The 25512-nt window shown below is 38.6% G+C and overlaps 1 protein-coding gene across 1 annotated transcript; it reads left to right on the top strand.

Annotated features, from left to right (window-relative positions):
- The first annotated feature begins 6520 nt into the window (after positions 1-6520).
- Positions 6521-25512, top strand: ergic53 (lectin, mannose binding protein ergic53). The gene is made up of 9 exons (XM_088226300.1): positions 6521-6788; positions 10832-10986; positions 11679-11851; positions 15178-15293; positions 18936-19225; positions 20515-20736; positions 21711-21979; positions 22953-23066; positions 25317-25512. The coding sequence occupies exons 1-9, from the start codon at positions 6605-6607 to the stop codon at positions 25351-25353; spliced, it is 1560 nt and encodes a 519-aa protein (XP_088082426.1). The 5' UTR covers positions 6521-6604; the 3' UTR covers positions 25354-25512.

Below are 25512 nucleotides of genomic sequence, written 5' to 3'. Positions count from 1 at the left end.
AGGCGGCTGTTCCGCGGGAGGCACTCCCCCCGTCTAATTGCGGCTATCTCGGCGTGGTAACTGTCTGTCTGGCTTATGAGTATCCACGCCCTCTCTGATGCCTTGAGTTCCGGGGCGATGAGTGTCGCGCTTCCTGTATTCTTTTTCCTGCAGCGGTTTATGAAGCGCAACACCCACGCTGTAGTCCTGATCAGTCTCCGCCAGGAGGAAAATCTTCTTTCGTCCGGGAGGGCTGTCATCACGATGGCACTGTTCGCACACTTTATTTCACTGCTTGTATCCGGGGTCGCCGTTATTACCTTGAGCGGCGGCCATTGACTTTTATTTTTCTTTATGAAACTCGGCCCACTGAACCACATGCCGGCCGGGGAGATGTCTGGTATCTCGCCGTCCCGCGTCCCGAGATCAGCGGGGTTCTTCTTTCCTGGTACCCACCGCCACTCTTGAGCGTTCGTTAGCTCATCTATTTCCCCTAGGCGGTGGGCTACAAATGGCGTGAAGATGCGCGAATCACTCTGGACCCAGCACAGCACCGTAGTAGAATCTGTCCAGTAGTAGGTATCGCGTATATTACTTCCGCATTCTTTCTTGATTGTGGCCGCCAGTCGTGCGGCCATGAGCGCGGCTTGTAATTCCAGGCGTGGAATTGATAGCGCTCGTAGCGGGCTAACTCGGCACTTGCTAGCCATGAACGTCGCATTCCTTCCGGCGGCGTTCTCCTCCACGATGTAGGCTACGGCGCAGCTCGCTTGCTCCGAGGCATCGGAAAATACGTGCAGCTCTACTGGCTGGCCATTGGCGCTCGATACGCGCCGCGGTATAGCGCACTCGGTATTGCGTAATATGTCCACCCAAGTGCGCCATTTCTCTGCGTGTTCTTCATTCACTTGTTCGTCCCACTCTATGTGGGAGCGCCACACATCTTGTAGCAGTATTCGCGGGCGTATTGTCAAACACCCTACGAAACCGAGTGGATCGAAAATGCTCATAACTTCACTTAGCATCTGCCGTTTTGTAGGCCTCTCTGTTGGAACCTCCCGTGACACTTTAAATTTAAATTGAAACTCGTCTGTCACCGGGTCCCATTTGATGCCGAGGACCCTCTCTGTCACGGAGGTTCCGCTAATTATTTCGCGTGCGCTTTTCCCTCTCAGACTTGAAGGAATCGCTTCCATTACGGAGGGATCATTACTCGCCCAATTCGCGAGGATGAATCCGCCCCGCCGTAGTAGTTCGCTGACATCGTGGCGCAGTTGTATCGCCTCTGTTGCACTGTCTACGGCATCCATATAGTCGTCCATGTAGAATTTATTTCGCACAGCATCCCTGGCGGCGGCCATCTCTTGCCCGTGATCTTCTGCGACTTGATTTCTCACGTACTGTGCGCTGCTCGGTGAACACGCCGCGCCGAACGTCATCGACGTCATAATCATTTCCCGAATTTCTTCTTCGGGACTATCGCGCCAGAGGAACAGCTGCGCCCTCTGGTCTTCTTTTCTTATTTTAATTTGGAGAAACATCTCCCTTATATCTGCTGCCAGCGCGATCTTTCCCTCGCGAAATCGCATTATATTTCCCATAAGCGATGAGAGAAGGTCCGGGCCGTTGGCCAACATGTCGTTCAATGACTTCCCGTTGCAGCGGCTGGCGGCGTCAAATACTATCCGTATTTTATCCGGTTTATTCACGTTCGTCACTGCGAAATGCGGCAAAAACCAAAGCCCACTCGCAGTGTCTTGTCTTTCAGCCAGCGTCAGTTCCCGGGCATACCCCTTGTCTAGATATTCTTTAATCTTTAACTTGTAAGCCGCGGCGAATTCACTGTTTTTACTGAACTTTTTCTCTATGCTTAAAAATCGATTCAGCGCTGTACGGCGATTATCCGGTAAACATATTCGATTGTCTTTCCACAGTAGCCCTGTCTCGTACTGTCCTTGCGGTAGGAAACGTGTCGTGGCTCTCATGGTTTCTGTGGCTCGCGCCTCCTGACGCGATATCTTGGCTGTCGAACTTATACCTAACGCGTCGACGGCGTAATTTTGTTTAACTAGATTTTCTAGTCTCTGTTCTGTACTAAGCGCCATTAGTATGCTGGCGTTAGTCTGGCGTGTCCGCCCACCGTGTATCACCTTTCCTAAGGCTGTCACTGAGGCGATGTATTCCCCGCATCTCCGTGCCTCTCTCGTCACTATGAGAGAGGCGTTATCTTGGCCGATGAGTAACTGCGGGCACACTTGTCGCATCCTGCCTTCCCCTTCAATCACGGGCTGTAGCGGCAGACTCAGCTTCTGTATTGTGTTTGCGCGGAGAGTGAATAAATCTTCCGTAACTCCGCGCACTTTAATTGTGACTTTTCTTGATGCACTATCTGTTACGCACATTCCGCCGGCACCGTGGATTTTTAATCCTCGAGTCTCTCCCGGCGCGCCGATGTCGTTTGCTATTTTTGCGTCAATCAATGTCACGGTTGATCCCTCATCTAGTAACGCGTACGCGTTCACTCGTCCTCGCGGACCACTTAACATGACGGGAATCACTTTTAGGAGGACCGGTTCCTCCCGAGCGTAGGTGCTCGTCACTATATTATTCGTCCGCGAACTGTGGCCGTAATCGTAGTTTCTTTCATTTGAACTCGCGGCGCGGGTTTCGTTCGCGGTCGGTCTGTTTCCCCCGGCGCCCGCCGCTGCAGGCGTGTTGCGGCGGGCATTATTATCTGGCGCTCGTATATCGGCGCTAGACCGAGCTTCACTGATATCGGCACTATTTCTGTCGTGTAATGTCTTGTGATGTGTTCGGCGACATCCATCGAGGCCGCACTTTTTTACATTTCTACACTTTATCGCCCGATGAGTGTTCGATAAACACGAAAAACACAAATTCTTTCGCTTCACTATGTCCCATCTTTCCGGAATACTACACTCTATGTATTCCTGGCACGTTTGTAGTAAATGTCCTCGTCCGCACAAAACACATGACGCTACACTTTTCCCGTTTCCCTCTGTTGAAATCACTGTATGCACTTGTTCTCGCTTCTGTGGCTTCTCGCGTTGTTTTCCGCTGTACACTTGCGGCTCTATTCCGCCGCCTATCATCGAAGATTCCGTTAAATCTTCCAAGAAGAGCGCGAAATCCTTCGCGGAGGGCCTCACCCGGTTTCCTCTTCTGCTGTACCACCAGAGAGACTTCATGCACAGCGGTAACTTGCTCACTAGTTCACTTAGTAGTTGTGGCGTAGACATGTAATCGCCACCGAAGCCTTCTAAGGTCGCTATCGCGTTCCGAACTGCGCTAGACAGATCTACTAATGCTTGCGTAGATCCGTCGTTCTGTATGCAGCGGAGCCTTCTCACTTTTTCCAACAAGGAAGACGCTACAATGTCCGGCTGGCCGTAGTGTAGCTCCAACGTCTTCATTATCACCCTCACTTGGCTTGGATCCACTAGTAATGACGACACAGATTCTCTTGCCCGTCCTTTTAACGCACGCTGTAGACGCAGGAGGTTTTCTGGATCCGAAAGGCAGCACATCTCCGTCGACTGAGTGTACTGCGATTTGAAAGTAGCCCATTCCTGCGGCTCTCCGGCGAAGGCGGGTAGGTCCTTGGCAGTAGATTGGCGCGCTATCATGGCGCCGACTCTGCTAACGTCCTCTGGGGCTGAAGTCGGGCTTCTTCCTTGCGAAGCCTCTAGTAGAATCGCCATTTTTGACAGCACCGTCATGATGCCGTCCATATCCGTAGTACGCGGCGCGGGCTCGGGATTCGTCTCCAAGGGCACGCGTCGGTCTTGATCGTGTAGTGAAGCACGGAGCGTTCGAACCTGCGTCCTCAGCCGCTGGACTGTATCTTCGGATGTGTCCGACTCGGCTGAGTCCTGATCTGTAGCAGGGTCTTCTCTCGGTTCCGTGCCTCCTCGACCCGAGCGGAGTGAAGGGGTTCTCGAAGTCATCTCTAGGCGCTCTGCGATGAATATCCGGCTCGAAGGACCAACTTGTAACAGACGCGGCGGATCACTGCTTCGTCCGTAGCAATCGCGCCCGTCACAAGAACTGTATTTCTATAGGTGCTGGTGTCAAACGCAGAGTGGCCGGGCGTAGGCGGGCCTCGGCCGACGAACGATAAGCTCCGGGGGAGGTATCGTCGCCTAGAGATCCCTTGCGGGGTCGCTAGCGAGTAGCGCTGGCGGCCGCAATCCTGAGTCAGGCAACCGGGTTGTAAGGCCGGTATCTCTCCGTCGGTGGGAACGGCGGGGTGTGTTCCGGGGAAGTATCCAAGGGTCCAAATTATCCGGGGTCCAAAATCCAATCCAAAGAGTATCCGAGTTCCAAGTCCAGGGGGGTAGCGGTGTTCGAATCCAGGTGGCGATGAGGTCCGGTTTGAAGCGAGGTAGGGAGGTGAAGTGGAGAGTAGAAAGCCTTAGTAGTGTGGTGAGATGACTGACTTTATTTTTCCCCGGCGGGGCTATATATACAACATTTTGCCGTGCGGCGGTGGGCTAGGCCAATAGCGGGCGGTGCTAGGTTGACCAATCACGCGGCGAGAGAGATAGCGAGCACATTTGCCGGCTCTATCGGTCTCTCTCGCGCCACGTATAAGGTCCCCACCCTCCCGCTACCGGCCGCAGTTCCCCGCCGACCGCGCGGCGATCAACACTTATACAGAACAACATAAAAACACATTATGGGCATACAAATATTTTCATGAATTCTAATCTATATGTGGGCTTCAGTATGGCGATCACCACCCCCGAAAGTGACAAATACTAGTCTTTATTGAGGAGGTGGTAGATCGCTTACACATACTGAAGCCTCCTATGCTACATTAAAACCCCAGGAAGGGCCGCCAAGTTGGTGCATGTACTTTTACGTCGGCAACACCGGCTTTATTACATTAAATCAAGATTGAAATGTATCTATCTAAATATTTGAGTTTTTCCTTCCCATCCCCCCTTTTCTTCTTTATTTATCGGCTCTTTCACCCCCTTACTGGGTTGTTCTTGCCTGTTGAGTTTTTGATAAATTTACACACGTTTTAGTACTATATACAAGTTATTTTGTTAGTATTTAATATTAAGTACACTGTACATATCGATATATAACATATTTACAACTTGATCAAGCCGAAATCAAGTGAGGGTTTTCACTAGAGCCCTTACAGGACACTGCAGATTGAACAAACACCGCGCTAGAGTGAACCTTTCCCAAACTTCTAGGTGGTAGGTTCTGCAGTGCAGATGAGAAAACACATTCTATGTGAATGCGATGGTTTACATTATAAAGGGAGCCTCATCCTCGAGGGACTACTGCTGCTTGCTAATCTATGGAAGATGATAGATGCCCATGTGTAGTTACCGAGGGTAGGGATGCCTATTATTCCAATGCCTTGGTGTCAATTTTGATCAGTATTAGTTCGTTTTATGGTGGGTACGCAATTTTTAACATTAATATTATTGACATAGACAAATGCGTGTATGAGAGTGGTATAAGGATTGATGCATCATTTCGTATGTTATTAGAAAGCAGGTTTTTAATATATTAGTTATTTATTTACACTTATAGTAGTTATGTTGTATTTTATTGTGGAAGATAGTGTTTCAGATAGTCAAACTTTGATACTTTTGCGTCATTATGTTTTAATATGTTAATATTACATATCCCCAACTCCATGACACTACAAGGCTGTGTTGAATGAGGAACTTCAGTGGTTTAAAAAAAAAAACATTTCTTGAAAGACTTTTAAACTAAGTAAAAAAAAAATTGCATTTTTTTGTATCACTAATTTTTTGAAGTTTTGTATTTCTGAAATTAATCTGCGTGTGACGTCTCAAGTTCTTTTCCCCTTCTTCTCGATTAGTTCAGCCGATTGATTCATTGACGATAAGGACACCGAAAATCTTCCACAACTTTCTTATCATTATTGGTTGATTCATATGAACTAGTGACGTCGTTCAAAGTAGTTCGTTTTTAGTTTTTGTTTAAAAAAATTTAAAAAGTTGTACACTTTCAAGAAACTTTGCCGTACAATTTAATGCTCTAATTTTTACTGCGCACAAGAAAACATTATTTGTATTCAGTTTTCCGTAGGGCAGAAGTTCTTCATTGTTTTGAAAATTATTATAACTATTTACAGTTATAATCATAATAATAAATCTTTATTAACCATAATATATACAATGTGATAAATATAATAACAAAGGTATACATGGTTAAACGGTGGACTTATTGCCACCAGCAATTCTTAGAGTCTAGCTATAAAACTAAATAAGAAATACAGTACATAATAATATTATAAATTAAATATGTAAATTTAAAAAATCTATGAAAGGGCAAACTCCTTTTTCGAAAGGGATTATTTTTTCGGAATAGGTAAAACCACTTTTAAAATAATTATAAATACCGAAACATGTTGTTTCAGATGGGGGAGGTATTCTTGTATTGTGAGAATAATTTGTTTAATAAATCAGGTACTTGTGTACACAGCTTGCGTCTGCCGACCGCAGAAAATGTCTATCATTCGCCTTTCAATATGCATATTTGCACTGTTGGCAGCGCGCATTTCCTGTCTATTCGCGGCAGTTTCACGGCGTACGGGTTTTAAAAGTCAAACATGGCCCGCTTGCGACGAGTGTTTTTAGACATTTTTAGGAAATTGTTCCTACTCCTGATAATCCACTGTGTCATCAACGCTACTGCGCAGCCCCCGATCAAAAGATTTGAATACAAATACTCCTTCAAGCCCCCGTACTTAGCGCAGAGGGATGGCTCCATTCCGTTCTGGGAATACGGTGGAAGTAAGTGTATTTTGTTTAATTTCCATTGATTGTGAATAAAAGTTGACTGGATAATTAATTTTCTTTAATATCGTTGCAATTGTGCGCAAATATTCGCTGTTTTACCATTCTTATTGCCGAAAGTATGTCAGTTAGGTCGGCTCACTTATTTTGACAATAGTACACGTCAGTGTAAATTTTAATAAGTAAGACACGTTCTTCCGCTGTTTTATTGCACTAGTCAGACAGAGAAAACGATAATACGTCATGTCGGATTAACATGAAAGATTCATCCACGAATGCATACGCAAAAATGATGTTTTTCAATATTTATTAACTAACAGATGGTTAATAAAAAAATCTGACGTCTTCCCATTTTGTATTCAGAAACATTGCACGAGAATTGTTTATAAAATCGCGCACTTTTCTCCGATCTGTCAAACACTTTTTAAAGAAAAAAAAAACAAATTTACTTAAATCCTTATGACAAAATCTACAAAAAAAGATGAAATGATATGCATATTATTGCCACTCAGCACTTATGGATAATTTATTAATTATTATAAATTTATTAATTATATAAAAAACAACTGAGTTATGATAATTTATTTTTTATATAATGTACCCAAGTTGAAATCAATGTTCACTATGAATGAAAATCGCCACCTCAGAGGTCATTCATTGAAACCAAACACTGCCTCCTTCTCATCCAACCCTGGGAAGAACTTCCTGACAAATCGAGTTGTGGAGATATGGAATGGCCTTCCCGAGAAAGTGATCGCTAGTTCAGTTAATGATAACTAGATGCACACAGCAATGTATTTTTATTTATATTTTTACATTGTTTGTATTCTTTTTTTTATACAGAATAATGTTCCCTCACTGGGGTGTCCCGTGCCGAGGGAAACATTTTACAAAATGCAAAACATGCCTAAGATGAGCTATTTAACAAAGTTAACATAATAGTAAAAAACGTAATTAATCAAATTAACCTAATTATCATTAACATAAACAATAAAAAACAAAAATATTCATAAAAAACAGTACACATATTTTACCTATTTGGCTTGATCCACTCATCGATCCGTGCGCAACCCACCTCCACTATCCATTTCTCAATAGCAATTTTATATTGTGAGAACTTACTAATTGTCCTTATGGATAATGGAAGTAGATTGTACACTTTAACTTTATTTTCACCCTTTTGAGCCTCACAAGCATCGCACCACGCTCTACCACAACTTGGTTCTCATTTTCTTATAAATAAATAGTTTGGGTAAAATGATAAGAACACAAATATTTATTTAAAAAAATAAATAAACAAAGAATAATCTTAAATTTGGAGAAATAAAACTCATAGTTTGTTTTTTGATACACTCACTTTATTTTTACCAACTAGTTATATAGCTAAAAACATCGCGTTCATTTAATATAAGAATCGAGGAGCATATGAGATGTCTCAATAACAATAATTTTTCTGAATTTTCTGACCATATTATAACAAATAATCATTCTTTTAATTTTGAAAATGGAATTGAAATATTGCATTTAAATAATAAAAATAAACTAATTAATCTTTTTGAAATTTTAGAAATAAAAAAAGCAGTAAAACAGAACTTAGACATAATTAATAATCAATTAAACTTAAGTCATAGTCCCATTTTTAATACTTTTCCTATAAAATCGAACACTACCCTGAACGCAATTACCCCCTTCCCTTCCCTTCCCCCACCTTAAACACAATTACCCCCTCCCTCATCCTTATCGACACCCACTAATTTGTTCACTGTTTCTTTTATGAAAAATACCCTGAAGAAGGTAACAGTTGGTTACCGAAACTAGTTGGTAAAAATAAAGTGAGTGTATCAAAAAACAAAGTATAAGTTTTATTTCTCCAAATTTAATTTTAAATGATACACAAAGTTATTGCAGAAAAAAAAAAAAAAAAAAAAGAATAATCTGTCAATCAAAATAACGCTTCCAAAACCACACAGTTATAATATATTAAATATTCCGGTGGCCTCCGTGGTGTAGTGTTTAAGACGCTTGTCTCACGCATGGAAGATTCCGAGTTCGATTCCTGGTGAGAACACAAAAATGAACTGTGATTAAGGCTACTTTTTATGCCTGTCTGTTATTTTAAAAAATAAATTTAAATACACCACAACAGGCCAGGAGGCCCAAGTAGCACCGAAACTTTTTTCCACCGAACATATTGCCATCTTAGGTCCACTTTTATTCTCTATTTTTATAAATGACATCACTAGCGTAGTATCACATTCACGAGTTCTGTTGTTTGCAGATGATCTAAAATTGTTTCTGGAGATATCCACCTTGAATGATTGTCGCCTTCTCCAGTCTGATATAAATAATATATTTGATTGGGGAACACAGAACAAACTAAAATTTAATGTTTCTAAATGTTATGTTCTGTCATATACGAGGGCATTAAAAACTATTTTTATACGGTATTGTATGGGAGTGTGTTCACTTAAGCGAACTGCCACTCTCAAAGATCTGGGAATTATGTTTGATGCTAGACTGAAATTTCATACTCACATAGGCACTGTCTGTGACAATGCGCGCAAAATGTTGGGATTTGTTCTCCGAACAGCTAAGGTGTTCTTGAATACTCGTGTTCTAAGGCTTCTTTATAACTCATTGGTGCGAAGCAGACTTGAGTGTGGATCTCTGATCTGGGCGCCCCACGAATTGAAGTACTCTCTTATGCTGGAGATGGTTCAGAAGAAATTTCTGAGGTATCTTTACTTAAGGGAGTGCGGATATTATCCGTGGTTGTACCCGTCTGCCTTCATACTGGGAATGCTTGGCTACAATAGTTTGGAGAAAAGAAGAAATGCATACTTGCTTATGTATTTTTTCCGATTGATCCGTGGTATTACGATCAACATGGGTATAACGGAGAGTATTTTTCTTTATGTTCCTAATGACTACCTTAGACATAGACAGCTTAAGCTGTTTTATCTTCCTGCTTGCAGAACCAACCTGCCGACGGTAATGCCAGTAGGAAGAGCAATGTCTTTACTCAACCGTATCTCTTCGGATATTGGCATCTTTCATATTAGTGAAAAAAAGTTCAGAGAGGATTGCATTCTTTCTCTATAATTGCTGGGTATTTTTTATTTTACCATTTTTGTACATTTCAATTTTAGTGTTCATTTTTTCGTTTTATGTATGCATTGAATTTTTTTGTTATGTACATAAACGTTTTTAAAATAAATAAATTGAAATTGAATTGAATCTAGCGGCCGACCTGTAAAACGTGAAATTAAATTTCATAAAATATATAAACCAGTATCACATATTTTCAACTCGCATACGACGCATTTCACTCTGCGTACCATATATACATACAATTGGATTTCTAATCATGTCAAGTGAACACAGTACTCTACGAGGCCGTTAGGCAAATTTTTTACCAGCGGGCAAAATGGGCCCGTTCAGAGGACAGACGCAATCAATCATTTCTAGAATAATAATATATATAACAATATTTGAGTTTGTCCAAATGTTTGTAGACAAAAGACTGGATTTCACCCCCTCGGGAGTCATTAAGATTAACAAATTACAACAGGGATGGAGAATACCTTAAAAAGGGAATATGGAAGTCTAGGCATTTATAGAACTTATGACCTGTCATTGGCTGGTTTAAGCGGCCACTTTACACACTGTGTAACATTCACCATTCTGCCAATGTTTGAACATCCATATTTTTTCAATTCTTCCATTTTCCATCCCTGTTGTAATTTGTTAATCATAATTACTCCCGAGGGGGTGAAATCCAGTCTTTTGTCTACGAGCATTTGGACAAACTCAAATATTGTAATAAAACCAACTGGTCCAAGAAGAAGTTTAAAAATTGTTTTTAGGCGTTGCCTAGTATGTGAAATAGTTCAGTCAGATGAATCTCTTCACAACAATAAAGGTTTCAGCTCTTCACAAAAATCAACAAATGGAAGAATAACAAATAAATAAGTCCAAATATTCAAAATGTCACAAAATTAGGACTTCGAATATTCATCTCATTTGAATTTTTTTAACAGATGCCATCGCGTCATCGGAGAATGTTCGGCTGGCTCCGTCGCTGAAGAGTCAGAAGGGGGCCGTGTGGACTAAAGCCCCCATCAGCTTCCAGTGGTGGGAGGTCGATATCATGTTCAGGGTCACCGGGAGGGGCAGGATCGGAGCCGATGGCCTGGTGAGAGATATTCTTCAACAATATTACTATGTCCAAGCGCCTTTTTAAAATTTGAAGTATCGTCGTTGGTAACATCTAACTGAACATGTTTTTCATTCCAATCTTTAATAAATCTTTCGTATACAGTCGAACTTGGTTATTACGAGGTAGATGGGACCGAGCAAATTTGTTCGTATAAGCATTACTCGTTATACCAGAGTTTTTGCTCAACTGTTGACAATATTTTTGTTCGGTATGTCCGAGAAGTAGCTCGTTACAAAAGTGAATAAATGTATGGAGAAAACCATAAACTAAAATGTGGATGAACGTTTCTTCGTTAAATCAGAGATCTCGCTATTTTCGTGATCGTTATAACACCACGGATATATAAAAAAAAAAGAAAACATTATTGTAGCCTTATTAAACATTCAAATGCACCGTATGTCTCTATTTTTTTCTGCTTATGTTGTACTCTGCATCACACGGAATAGTTAATTTTTTAGTTTGACAGCTAGCTTCTGTCTTTCAACATAAGTTGCGATCCCGTGGCTAGGTGTGGCGGACCACAGATCAGACTCTACCACAACTTTATTCCCATTTTTTAATATTGAAATAACTAGGCAAATCATAAGAATAAAAATAATATTTAAAAAAGTTTTGAATTGTGAAATGACAATATTTTTAATGTTTTCGTTTGTAACGACTGTTCGCAGGCTTTCTGGTACACTCAGAATAAAGGTTCCTATGACGGAGATGTGTTTGGGTCCTCGGACCAGTGGAACGGTCTGGGAGTCATCATGGACTCCTTCGACAATGATAACAAACACAACAATCCCTACGTCATGGCCGTCATCAACGACGGCACCAAGAAGTTTGATCATCAAAAGTAAGTCATGTCAATCTTATCTTTAAACCAAATGCAATTATTTCAAGACTAAATTTATGTAAGTCGGAATGGGAGAAACTCTTTAAACTAAATATGTATCGATTGTTGAATTCTTTTGAGTCTAAATTGAGTAAAAATGAGTAAAAATTGACATTTATTCCTCACATTGATACCATCACTAATAAGGCAATGAAATGTCTTGGATATTTGCAGCGAACTGTAAAGGATTTTAACTCCATCACTACCCTCAAAGTGCTATTTACTGCCTTGGTTAGAAGTAATTTAGAATTCAATTCAACAATTTGGTCACCTTATTACAATGTTCATATTTTAAAGTTAGAAAGAGTACAACGTAAATTCCTTAGATTCATCAATTACAAACTTAATATACCCACTGAAAATATTGATTATGATAATTTATTATCTACAATAAATATGTCAACTCTATGTAAAAGAAGAATTATAAATGACTTATTAAATTTATATAAAATAGCAAATGGCGTATTGGACGTCCCGGAATTAACTAGTGTTATCAGCTTGAAAGTACCTCTTCGAAATATTCGGCAGCTAACGTTATTTTTTGAATCTCCTGGCAGTCACAATTATTATTACAATTCACCAATACCTAGACTACACCGGCTAGGTAACGAGTATGGTGAAATTGATATATTTTGTCTGTCTTTATATAAATATAGGTTAAGTATTCAAAAGGGTATAAATTAATTTATGTAAAATTTCTTAATATTTTTCTTTATTTACTTTTTTTTTTTCTCATGTATCTCTATAATAATGTATAAACTTATATGTATGTATATGTATGCGTGTATGTTTTCATATGTAAATTTTTAAAATATTTTTCTATGTACCATATACCTATGTTGGTACATTTCCTGATTTTTACTTATTATTGTATCTTTTAGCTTTTCTTATGTTATCTTTAATTTTAACCAAATTTACATACTCATGTTTCACTGCTGCACTTAAATGTAATTTCTAAAATATGTAAAAGCCCATTGGGCGTGTAAATCAATAAATAAATAAATATTTATTAATTAATTTATGACAAAATACAAGGTTACATATATATAAACTTTACATATTACATTACATATTTTATTTGTACGAAATATTTACAATCGGCAAAAGTGCTGGTATGAGGGGATATTATATATAATAACACAATAGTTTTAATAAAAAGCCGATAAAAACAATCACATCATCAATCACATATCACTCGTCACACGGGCTGTAAGAACTGTTTTATTTAGGTGTTTTTTTAAGTATGTATATGTTTTGTATATTTTTTAGGTCATTAGACAGTGAATTATAAAAATTTGTTGCTGTATACACAAAACTATATCTTTTTCTGTTAGTCCTAAGTTGTTTGCAAGTTAAATTATTTGACGCTCTTGTATTTATTTTATGTATGTTGTAGTTACAATTAAATATAGATCGGAATTGGGATTGTTTTGAGACTAAATATATATTGGAATTGGGATTCTATTGAGACTAAAAATGGATCAGAACTGGGTTTCTCTTGAGACTAAATATAGATCAGAATTGGGATTCTTTTGAGAGTAAATATGGATCAGAATTGGGATTCTCTTGAGACTATATATGGATTGGAATTCTTTTGAGACTGAATATAAACTGAATAATCATCCAACCTCTTTCACAACACGGACTATCTCTTCGTTCTAGTAACGAAAGAACCCTTTTAATACCCTGTCATCGCTCTAATTTTCTTGCCTCCTCTTTCACAGTAGTAGCCGCTCAATTGTGGAATAATCTACCCACTAATGTTAGAGACGCCCCTTCTTTATTTACATTTAAGTCAAGATTGAAATGTCACTATCTAAATATTTAAATTGTTCTTTTATCCTTCTTCTTTCCTTCCCATCCCCTCTCCTCTCTTCATAGTATAGTGTTAATTTTTTTTTTTTACATATATTTATTTTTGCTAATCTTTGCTTTTAATTTCTGTATAAAATTGTAAGATTCAATATATCCATGTATTTATAATTTTCTCAAACTGAACGGTTTGGGTAGGTAGGAAGAAATTGCCTTAAGGCAATATGCCCGCCCTTATATGTATATATATTGTATGTATATAAAGTGTCAAAAAAATAAATAAAGATCGGAATTAAGATTATTTGGACGCTAAATATAAATTGAAATTTAGGTTGTTTTGAGACTAAAAAAATATAGATTATAATTGGAATCGCCTTAAGACTTACGTAAATAAGTATTGAGACTAAACAATATGAATCAGAATTAGGATTCTTTTGAGTCTACACAAATCATATCAGGATTTTTTAACACCAAATATTGATAGGAATTGGGTTTATTTTTAACATAAATCAAAATTGAGATTTTTTTCGAGACCAAATATAAATTAAATTATGATTTTTTTAAGACTTAATGTAGATCGTATTTGATATTCATTCGAAACTACCAAATGAGGTATAACGAATACATTTTATTAGTGCATTTATCTACACAATAAATTATATTTAAGATTGTGGCGATTTCTATATGCATTTAAGAATGGTTTTGCCTAAAATGGTATTTATTCTTAATACTTCATAAGTTCTTTATCATGGGACCATAAACAAATTATTATGATTACTTGATTAAACGGTAGAATTTTGTGATTGTGAAATGCTCACCCATAGCAGCTTTAAGTCAAAATGAGTCGAGTGAATTTTGTATATTTTTAATTATAACTTTGTGGAACATTATTATCCAATATATTACAGTGAAATAACTTTGATTTTTTGTGTCCCAACACTTGTGTATGGAAGTGAAACATGGAACAGGCGAGAAAGAATGAAAGCTGAGTGAACGCGGTTGAAATGTGATCTCCTCGGCGAATGCGTGGGAAATCAATGTATGACAGGGTAACGAATGATGAAATCAGGCGAGAGTGTAAATCTGAGTCAAGTATAATTGATAAGATTAAGAAAGGGTCTCTGAGATGGTTTGGTCACGTAGAACGAATGGACGACGAAAGAATGGTAAAACAAGTATATATGGCGAAAATGAAGGGTAACGTGAGACGAGGACGACTGAGGAAGACGTGGCATGATCAGATAAACCGAAGGGCATGTATGACAAGATGTATGAATGTGGAAGAAGCTAAGATTATATGCCAGGATAGACGTGTGTGGCGGTCCATTCTCTCTGCCTATCCCTACGGAGAAATGGGTGATGGTAGTAGTGGTAGTAGTAGTAGTAGTAATAGTAATATTTTTTTTGTTCATTTCAAAAAGCCAATTTCCCGTAGGGCTCAAGTTCCTCATTACGATGGGTTCTGTCTGTTCTAGTGACGGGTCGACCCAGCTGCTGTCCGGCTGCCTGCGGGACTTCCGCAACAAGCCGTACCCCACCCGACTGAAGGTGGAATACTACCAAGACACCCTGACGGTGCTCTTCCACAACGGTAAACATTTTCATTTTTTGACCTGACAGAGATGAACATTCGATTGTAAGGCGGGTCTCCGAGGTTTGGTAAAAAATTACACGGAATATTTGAACTTCGAAATGAAATATACAGGATGTTCTTTAAACCCTGTTATATCCGAAACCACGATGATCAGTATGAGCAAGAAGACATATTGGCACATTAATATAAATTTTTAGAACAAATAAAATTTTTAAAAAAAGTATTTAAAAAACAAATGGTTGCTAACTTCTGCAGGAGAGAAACGAGGAGGGGGGAGTCTGACACACCGGTTTCCATGTGGCCGCGCCCCCCTTGCTTCTCCCCCGCAGAAGTAAGCAACCATTTGTTCTTTTTAATATTTTATTTTTACAAATTTTATTCATTCGAAATATTTTTTAAAATATGCCAATATGTCTTCTCGCCCATACTGATCATCGTGGTTTCGGATGTGACAGGGTTTAAAGAACGCCGTGTATATCCTCTGTTGAGGAGTGGACGAGGTGTGACGAATATCTTGTCCTAGGAGGAGGAAAATTTGATGGAACGAATCATACAATGTGCAAATTGCGGTAGTATTATTGAAATATCTAGAGTGTCCAAGTACAAATCCAAGCATCCTTCTAGATTTATCTACAGCACTAATATGGGACTTAAACGTGAAATTTGCTTCAAAAATAATACCAGGATATTTAATTTAGTAATAATTTTTTAAATATTTTTTTATTCATATTTTTCTCTCACAAACTACAATTAATAATAAAAATAATGTGACCTCACGGGTTACCCGTGCCGAGGACACTTAACAATACACTTTTTTTGAAATATTTTTACATTTAAGACCAAACAAAGAAGACTAACTTAATTAAAAAAATATTCAGACTGTTTTAAACACTACGTATTTATGTTTACAATTAATTTATGTACATCTATATTATTTATATTACAAAATGCACAATGAAAACAACAAAAACCTAACATAAGCTATACACTTGTGGAGCAGTTGATTCAATATTGGTTTGGGCAAATGAGACAATCCATTTTATTTCTACCCAGCTCCACTATCCATTTTTTTATAGCCTTTTTGAACATTTTCTCGTTACTAATTGTTTTAATAGACAGTGGAAGTAGGTTATAGATTTTAATTGAATAATACTTAAAATCGCTTTGTCCGAAAGAGGTATTAATTTGTATTTGTTTAAGTAGTCTTTGTGTTGAGGATCTAGTGATTATATTATTTGTATGAGCAAGGATAGTTTTAGAATCTGTAAGTGAGTATTGTTTTAGCGTATAATTGCTTTGGTGTCATAAGTTGTGATTTGTGGAATATTTCTTCAGTAGATGTCTGTATCGGGACTCTGAGTATTATTTCAATGATGGATTTTTGTGCAACAAATACACTATTTAAAACTGTGTCACTCGCACCACCCCATCCGATTATACCATACTCCAAAATTGAAAAGTTAAACTAAATTGTTCATGTTGCAAGGAAATAGAGGTGTTTCTTTGGAGCGAGAAGGACGCACAGGAGCTGGCATGGATTGATGATGATGATTCGATGGTGATTACTTTGAAGGAGACAATATCAATATTAATGATATCCGTGTACTTTTTTTATCAAACCTCATATACGTCTTTATAACACTTACCGGATTACTAATCTGAGTTGTAAAAGTTCATTATCAATAATTTACCCACATTATTAAATCCCTTTAAGATCATATATGATACAGTCATAGAATTAAGAATAGCCCAGAAACCGCATACGCACATCAAACAGAAGGCGACTCAACTACTCAGAAATGAGTAGGGTTACGTTTTGACCCATTAGTTTCTTTGTAGACGTCGCTCAGTACGCAACTCCTGATTTGAATTCAACTATGCCGTGTTGTGTCCTTTTAAAGTGTAGAAATACTGCTAGGATCTTAAAGAAACAGGACGATATCACATTTCATGGGTAATTAGCAAACAAATTTTAAGTAGCAAATGCATTACTTAAAAATTAAATTATTTTTCCATCTGTCAGATTGTCAAAGAAACAAAATGGAAATTTCGTTAGTGTTGCCAGGATAGTAAATTTTTCACCCTACTTTGCATATCCAATGAGAGAACTAATGAAAATTGGACCTCGGATTATACAACTCTGTGGTAGACATTTGACCGACATTATCTTCAAAACATCAAATATTATTTAACATGATATAAAAATATCCGTTTTATGTAAAATAAAATTGGTTTTATATTTTAAGTTTAAAGTTCATTAATTCAATTACTCTTATTAAATGACCCTTTACTTATCTACTCTGTTGTGTCAATCAATGTTTCCGCGTGCACAATAAAATTTTAGAGAAATTAACAGATTGCTTTTTTTTTACTTTACATTTGTGTTATGATTTTTTTTCCATCGTGCAACATTACGCCGCGACATCACGAATGCGCGCGGCGAAAGTGGGGCATAGTGAGGGGATTATTGGACACAGTCCGATGTATTCAAATATGATTCTACACTCCTTCTGGACTATTCTTAATTTTATGGATACAGTTTTATTTTATGGCAATGTATACATCGAAAATTGTATGAAAGAACTGAAAGATTTAAGAATGGAAGCAAAATTGAGTGATATAACTGTTAATTATCTTTTTTATGCTGATGATGCCGTGCTTCTTGCCAGCAGCAAAGAGGACCTGCAATTCTTGGTAACAAAAGTCTACGATGTATGCAAAAAAAGTGATTTGCTAATGAATGTTGATAAATCCAAAGTACCAGTTTTTGAAAGAGATGAAACCTTGGCAAATAAATGTTTGTCGCAAGAGGCAAAATTGGCAGTTCACAATGTAGTCCTGGTCCCGACTCTGATGTATGGGAGCGAAGTATGGACTTAAAAACCGGGATGAAAGTAGGCTGAATGCTGTCAAAATGCCATCTCTCGGGCGAATGTGTGGTAAAACTATGTATGATAGATGCACAAATGTTGAGATCCGTATATTATGTAAGGCTGAGACAAGCATTATCGACAAAATCAAGAAAGGAGCTCTGCGTTGGTTTGTACGAAAGATCGGCTAAAAATATTTACAATGCGAATGTTGACGGATGCAGAAATAGAGGAAGACTGAGAATGACATGGCATGACCAAATCCAACAAATACTTGAAGATGGACATGTCAAAAGTCGGAATAATCGGCGCGCGCGCATGAGAAGATGTATGAATTTAGAGGAAGCGAGATCTGTATGCAAAGATAGAGTGATGTGGCGTTCTATCTTCTCTGCCTACCCTTAATGGTTTGTTATTGTTGAAAGTATGATTAAATGTGAGATCAGTGTGAACGGAGACATTCTGAATCAGGTAGAAGAATGTCTGGGAAGTATGTTTACTAGGGGTGGATAGATAGTAAATTTTTATTTTTTTAAAAATAAATTTTGCGTTCTTATGATTTATTTAAATATTTCATTCTGATGGCCATTTTCAATGAGTTGTAAATAACAAGTTGGGGTAGAGTGGGATTCGAACCACAGATCTTTGAGCCGTGAGTCCGAGACACTAGCCACGGGACCACAACTCGATTATATAACAAAATAAATAAGATATACAACAAAAACCAATGTCAAAAGACTTAAATTTAACTTCAAAACGATCTGTCCAGGCATGACCAACAACGAAGCCGACTACGAGATGTGCTTCCGCGCGGAGGGCGTCCGGCTGCCGGCCGGCGGGCACTTCGGGGTGTCGGCAGCGACGGGCGGGCTCGCCGACGACCACGACGTCGTGCACTTCCTGTCGTCGTCGCTGCACGTGCCGGGCGGGCAGGGCCAGGGGCAGACCCAGGCGCCCATCAGCGCCGAGGAGCAGCAGAAGCTGAGCCAGGAGTACCAGGACTACCAGAGGAAGCTGGAGCAGCAGAAGGAGGACTATAGGAGAGAACACCCCGATGAGGTTTGTATGGAATATATTGTAAAATAAAAATCCCAGTGCACTCTATCTCAAAGTGGACAATAACGCCCCCTTGTGGGCGCTGAAGGTCTTCAGGGGGGCGGACAGGAGGCCCAGAAAAAAAATGGGGGGCATTGAGGCGGTCTAAGGGGGCGACGACTGCTGATATTTCATATTATAATTTATTTCGTTTTTATTCCTACCCTATTTTTGTTTTATCTAGCACAATGTTTGTAACAATAAAGTTCTAACAAGTTTTTAAAAAAAGTGACGAATTTTTGGTACTTGCTTTAACTTGTTTAGTACTAATTCGGTCACAATGACAAAATCAGTAAATATTAGTATTTTACCACTAACCGACTTTTTATGTCTACCGGTTTCGAGACGTATCCGTCTCTTCGTCAGGACACTCACTACACCAACATGCAAATGCTAAACACTTTCACCTTTACAGTCACCGTAGTATACATAGTAGTTGCGAAAAAATACATAAATTACATGCAGAGTTAAAGGGGATGCAAACACCACCATGTCTGAACATGCACTAAAATTAGATTAATAATATTTAGTGATATTTCGCAGAATTTGTGGGGGAGGGTTTAGGAAGGGAGAGGGGCTAAGTGGCTGAACGTTAATTTTTAAATAAAAAAAGGGCTATTTTGAAAAGTTTGTTTAATTTTATTTTTTTACATTTTAAGGCAAACCATCCTTGCAAGGAAGATTTGTGCCATATAGTGAATAATATTTTTTTAGTTAAAAAAATAACATAATTTAAAACAATAAATTTGGATAACTGCAAAACCACTTCTGGGGATAAGATTGACAAGATTAGGGGAAGTTATTTGTAAAAAATAATATTCCCCTGGTAAATAATAAAATAATTAATCAATCGTGTAACATTCAACCACTTTGCCCCTCCCCTTTCTAAACTCTCCCCCATTAATTCTGCGAAATATCGCTAAATATTTTTAACTTAATTTTAGTTCGTGTTCAGACATGGTGGTGTTTGTCCCCCTTTAACTCTGCATGTAATTTATGTATTTTTTCGTAAATACTAGTATTTGCATGTTGGTGTAATAAGTGTCCTGACGAAGAGACGGGAACGTCTCGATACCGGTAGACATTTAAAGTCAATGGTAAGTAGTTAAATACTAATATTAATTCAAATTTTTGACCACAAATTTGAATCTTTAAACATAAATAAAACAATGATAAAAAATTAAAATGTCACGTCAATTTTTAAAAATATTTTATATTCTGTGTGTGTATAACAGTAGAACCTTTTTTTCCAGACAAAAGACAAGGAGTCCGAGTTCGAGGACTGGTTCGAAAACGACAGCCAGCGGGAGCTCCGTCAGATCTTCCAGGGCCAGTCCTCCATCCTGGACGTATCCCGGGAGCTGCACAAGAAGGTGGACGAGATCCTGGGGAAGCAGGTCAACTCCCTAAGCATACTCAGTTCCGTGTACCAGATGCAGCAGATGCAACCGGGGGCCCCTGCGCAACCAGGACAGGTATTTTTTTATATTTTTTTTAAAATTTATATTTGGACCCCCGTATTTAGTAGCCTTACGTGTCATGTACAAGGCTAAGGTACTCGGAAAAATCGTTTTTGTTTGTCTTGGAAATGGGATGTTCGATCACTGATTTTGGTTTATTACCTTTATGAGTCCAATCACCATTGTTGCAAAGTCCAAGAACAATGGCGCGTGATAACTACTTCTAACTACAGTGTGGATATCTGTTAAGGATATTCCATCTTTCCTGCATTCTGCTTCAAGATTATGGCGTTGCAAACTGAAAAATGGGCACTGAAATAACAGATGTTCGATACTCTGTGAAGAAATATTATCGCATGGACAGTAGTCATCATTCCTTAATTTAAACCTATATAGGTAACTTCTCATAGCTCCGTGTCTGGTAAAAATTTGGGTCGTTTCGAAAGTACTTTGGTGATGATGACGGAAGTTTGCTGCATCAGCCGCCAGCGTTGGGTTTAGTGATTTTACCTGTAGAAGAAGCGCGGTGATGATCCTCTCAACGCTGCTGCGTATTTTGTTTTATACAGCGTTTAGCAAAGCTAAGGGGAAATTCTGAGAAGAAAGGTGCCGTTCTTTTACAAGTTGCGGCTCTTGCTCGTTCATCCGCTCTCTCATTTCCTACGATACCAGCATGTCCTCTTATCCAGCATATTTGAATGTTCATCCCTCTTATTTTTAGATGCTTAATTTTACTCTGAATCTCTACAATGAATGGATTTACCGGCTGAGTATCCATTATAGCTTGAACGCCCGAACGACAATCTGATAATATTTTAACCAGGACAGGTACTGTCTGCGTCTAGTTTTGATGCGTCTCTTTCACAATGAGTTTTTTTTAATTTGTCAATAGACCATCGAACTAAGTGGTTAGGCGTGTAAATAGAATCACCTTATAGCACCTGGCCCTGAAAAACCGTGTATATTAAATTTATTTTTGTTTCCACCAGCAGGCTGTCCCGCAAATTGCCGGCCTGCCTCTACAGCGGCACGAGGTCGAGTCCATCCTGCAGACGCAGGGCGTGGTGCTGAACACGCTGACCGAGCTGCGGACGTACCTGGCCGAGATCACGCGCAAGACGGACGCCATCTCGCAGGCGCAGGCCCGCGCCCCCACCGCGCAAGTGCAGGCCGTCGGATACGAGTCTCAGGCGGCGCTCAACGACCTTAGAGACTCGGTCAACTCCGTTAAGCAGAACATCGCCGCTATTGGACAAAGGTATTATTAATTCAGAGTACTGAATATTATTCAACAGTATATATTGAGAACGGTAGTGGTTACACACATCAATAGAGACATTTACCCGAGCGTCATACAAGATACTCTAATAGGGATCTGATACTGAGTGAAGGGGTCAACACTGTTCTATGTAGAACTGTTGATTTCCCAAATAAAATAAAATAAAGATAAATTAAATAAATCTGAGTTTCCATGTTTTTTTGCTAACATGTGGAGCCGTGGAATAGGCGAGTATTTAGCATAGTTGGAACTGTGCAAATCAACAGCAAAAGAAGTATTTTGTCTCGTCCCACGCTGTCTCACATAAAAATTCACACAATTCAAAAGTTCGGGACTGTCAAGAACATTATTTAATAACTTGAAAAGCAGCACTAAATCTGAAATTTAATTACTAATCTCGAAGTTTATTAACTATTTTATTGTTTTAACCTCAAAACCACAAAAAGACCTCAGAATAACAATAACAGATGATTAAAAATGAAAATGTCACACATTAATCACAGCAAAAAAATCCAATTCAATTATCTAATTGATACAAAATGCCTTCTCATAAATAACACCGAATATGCTAATAAAAATATAAAAATCCCATATCAGACCTAATCTCGAATACGGGTTACAGATATGGAATCCCTATTTTGTTAAGGATGTCAACTTGTTGGAAAGAGTTCGAAGACGAGCTACAAAGTTGTCGCAGAGCCTAAAACGGCTCCCATATGTGGAGAGGCTGGAAACTCTCGGTCTCACAACGCTGCAGGAACGGCGAGAAAGGGGTGACCTGATACTCAACAGTCACTATAGCTGCCCAAATTTGAATCCCATGTTCGAGCTTAAACAAGATGCTCGTCTTTGAGGCCGCAGGCTGGAGAAAACGAGATTCAATCTAAATCCACAGAAGCATTTCCCGAGCAATAGAAGAATCCATTTGACTGATTGATTTTCTTTGTTCTAGAATGGGTGCCCAATCACAAACCTCATGTCCGGACGTCAACTGCCTGTCCGCGGGGCTTCTGGGACTGTTCCTGGCCGGGCATCTTGTTGTCATGTTCCTATATAGTTTGTACAAGTAAGTGTCATCTTTACTATTGGATAAGTGTCACCTCACCTCAAACCTTTGACATTGGGTTGGTCGGTTATATTTTTTCAAAGGAGTTCGATGTTTCTGGGTAACTGGGACTGAACTCCGAGAGCTGGATAGAGTGCAGCGAGGTGTGGATTAGAGATGCCACAAATATTCGACTACTATTTGGAGTTCGACTACTTTTTTAAATATTCCGTATTCGGCCGAATACTGCGTACTAAGTTTCGGAAGATTTTTGACTGAAACTCGTTTTACTGTCCGAAACTGAAACTTCTGTCGGTCACTAGAAAACGTAGGCATTTATAGGGCTTGTGACTTGTCATAGGACATATATAATCCCTGATAGAGACATACGAGGTGTGTTCAGAAAATAACGGGAATTCTTAAATTTCGCGGATTCGAAGTGTCCATTTTGTCAAATTTAAAAAAAATTATGTTGGTATACATGCCCCTGAAGTATGTTAAAAATTTTAGCTGTATTCATTGTTTACTTTGTCTGTGGCAGCCGCTGAGGTTAGACGTGTTTTTATGAGCTTAGCAATTTTCATTTGTTAAATAAATTGTTAATATGCCTCCGTGGTCTGGTCTCCATTCTATGTCAATTGCATAAATCACATTGAATCAGTCTAACATCGGTTGCTTCGAAAAGTAGCGTGGATGCTTGGACTAGAGAGAGGTAATTATGCTTATGCCGAAATAGAGTCAATGTTAAATAGTTTCGGATATAAAATGAGTGGCAGCAAAATTTGTTAAAAAATTGTTGAATTTTGAACAAAAACAGCGGCGAATAGTTGCTCAGGTGTCACTAAATGAAGTCAACGACGATGCAGAATTACTGAAACGTGTTATAACAGGTGACGAGACATGGGTTTACGTCGAAACTAAGGCTCAATCGTCCCAGTGGAGGCATTCTAGATCGTCAAGCACGCCGAACACGTTTAACCTTAGTGGCTGCCACAGACAAAGTAAACAATGAATTAATTTGAAAATTTTAGCATACTTCAGGGGCAGGTATACCAACATAATTTGACAATTGGACTCTCCAAACCCACGAAATTAAAAAATTCCCGCCATTTTTTTAACACACTTCGTACTAGATACTTAACAGTCACTATAGCTGCCCAAATTTATTTATTTATTTATTTTATTTATTTAATGCACAAAATACACAATTTTACATAGACACAATTATATGTTTTTTATGTCCCGACTTGTTAGAAAATTCCGTGTTAAGTCGGGACTCTTCGATATATAAATCAAAAATATTTATTGACATATTAAAACAATATACAGGTAATCAAAAAAAATATGCAAAATAATCAAAACAATATACAAAATAATAATAGAAAAATAAAAATAATAAAAATTTATAATACATGTCGAAAATGGAATCAAAAGTTATATAATAATACGTATGACAGTGATGACATACACATATACGATATACGTATATGGATAATAATGAAAACAGCAGCGATGTTATGCATTTATTCCCGGAGCAATCTCATACAGTGGTCTCTACCCCTCGATACAATCCAGTTATGGATCTTCATCTTAAATATAGACGTTGTTTTGGAGAACTTAATATGTTCATCCAAGACGTTGAACACTCTTGGAGCTATATATGAAAAGTGTCTCCGAGCAAACATTTGGATCCCATGTTCGAGCTCAAACAAGATGCTCGTCTTCGAGGCCACATTCTCAGGCTGGAGAAAACGAGATTCAATCTAAATCCACGGAAGCATTTCCCGAGGTATTTGAATAGCGTTCCATTTTTGTATTATATTTTTGCTTCGTTGGTTTTTTTTATTTTATTCAGTTCCTACCTAATAATGATTTTTAGTAATTGAATTTATAACCTTTGGTTTCTGGCGAAGTTGTACATTTATTGGTTTAAAGGCCGTAAAAAATTAAACAGTAAAATCTAGTCTAAAAGAGGGTTCTTTTGGTACCGTGATAAAAAATCGGGTTGTGGCCCCGTGGTTAGTATCGCGGATTCACGGATCAAAGGCCTGAGGTTCGCACCCCTCTACTAATAGGATTGTCGATGGTTGGAATAAGCTGCCACAAGAGCTGATCTCAATATGTAGTCTCAATGAGTTAAAAAATGGACTAGATTTGTTTGGGAAAAGTTAAAGTGCGCCAACAGCTAACTTTCGTTAAAATAGATTTTAGCATATCAGGTTTAAGCTGTTTGCTTAAAATTAAAATAATTATATATTTTTTTTGTTCCAGGGACAGGAAGGAGTCACAAGCCAAGAAGTTCTACTAACTTTACAAGTGAGACAGTAAACCGATCAGTGTTAAAATGTATAGACTGAAGCTAAAGTGTTTTCCTTAGCACAAATGTGAAATGTGGACCTTTTTACGTGGGAGATCAAACATAGTATGTAATATACGCAAACCCTTGTGTCAAATAGGTGGATCAAAA

The sequence above is a fragment of the Micrasema longulum genome, unplaced genomic scaffold (assembly GCF_059751315.1).
Source record: "Micrasema longulum isolate JH-2025_06_02 unplaced genomic scaffold, ASM5975131v1 h1tg000420l, whole genome shotgun sequence".
Classification (NCBI taxonomy): domain Eukaryota; kingdom Metazoa; phylum Arthropoda; class Insecta; order Trichoptera; family Brachycentridae; genus Micrasema; species Micrasema longulum.
The sequence above is the reverse complement of the archived record's forward strand: the minus strand, read 5'-3'. Positions and strand labels throughout refer to the sequence as shown.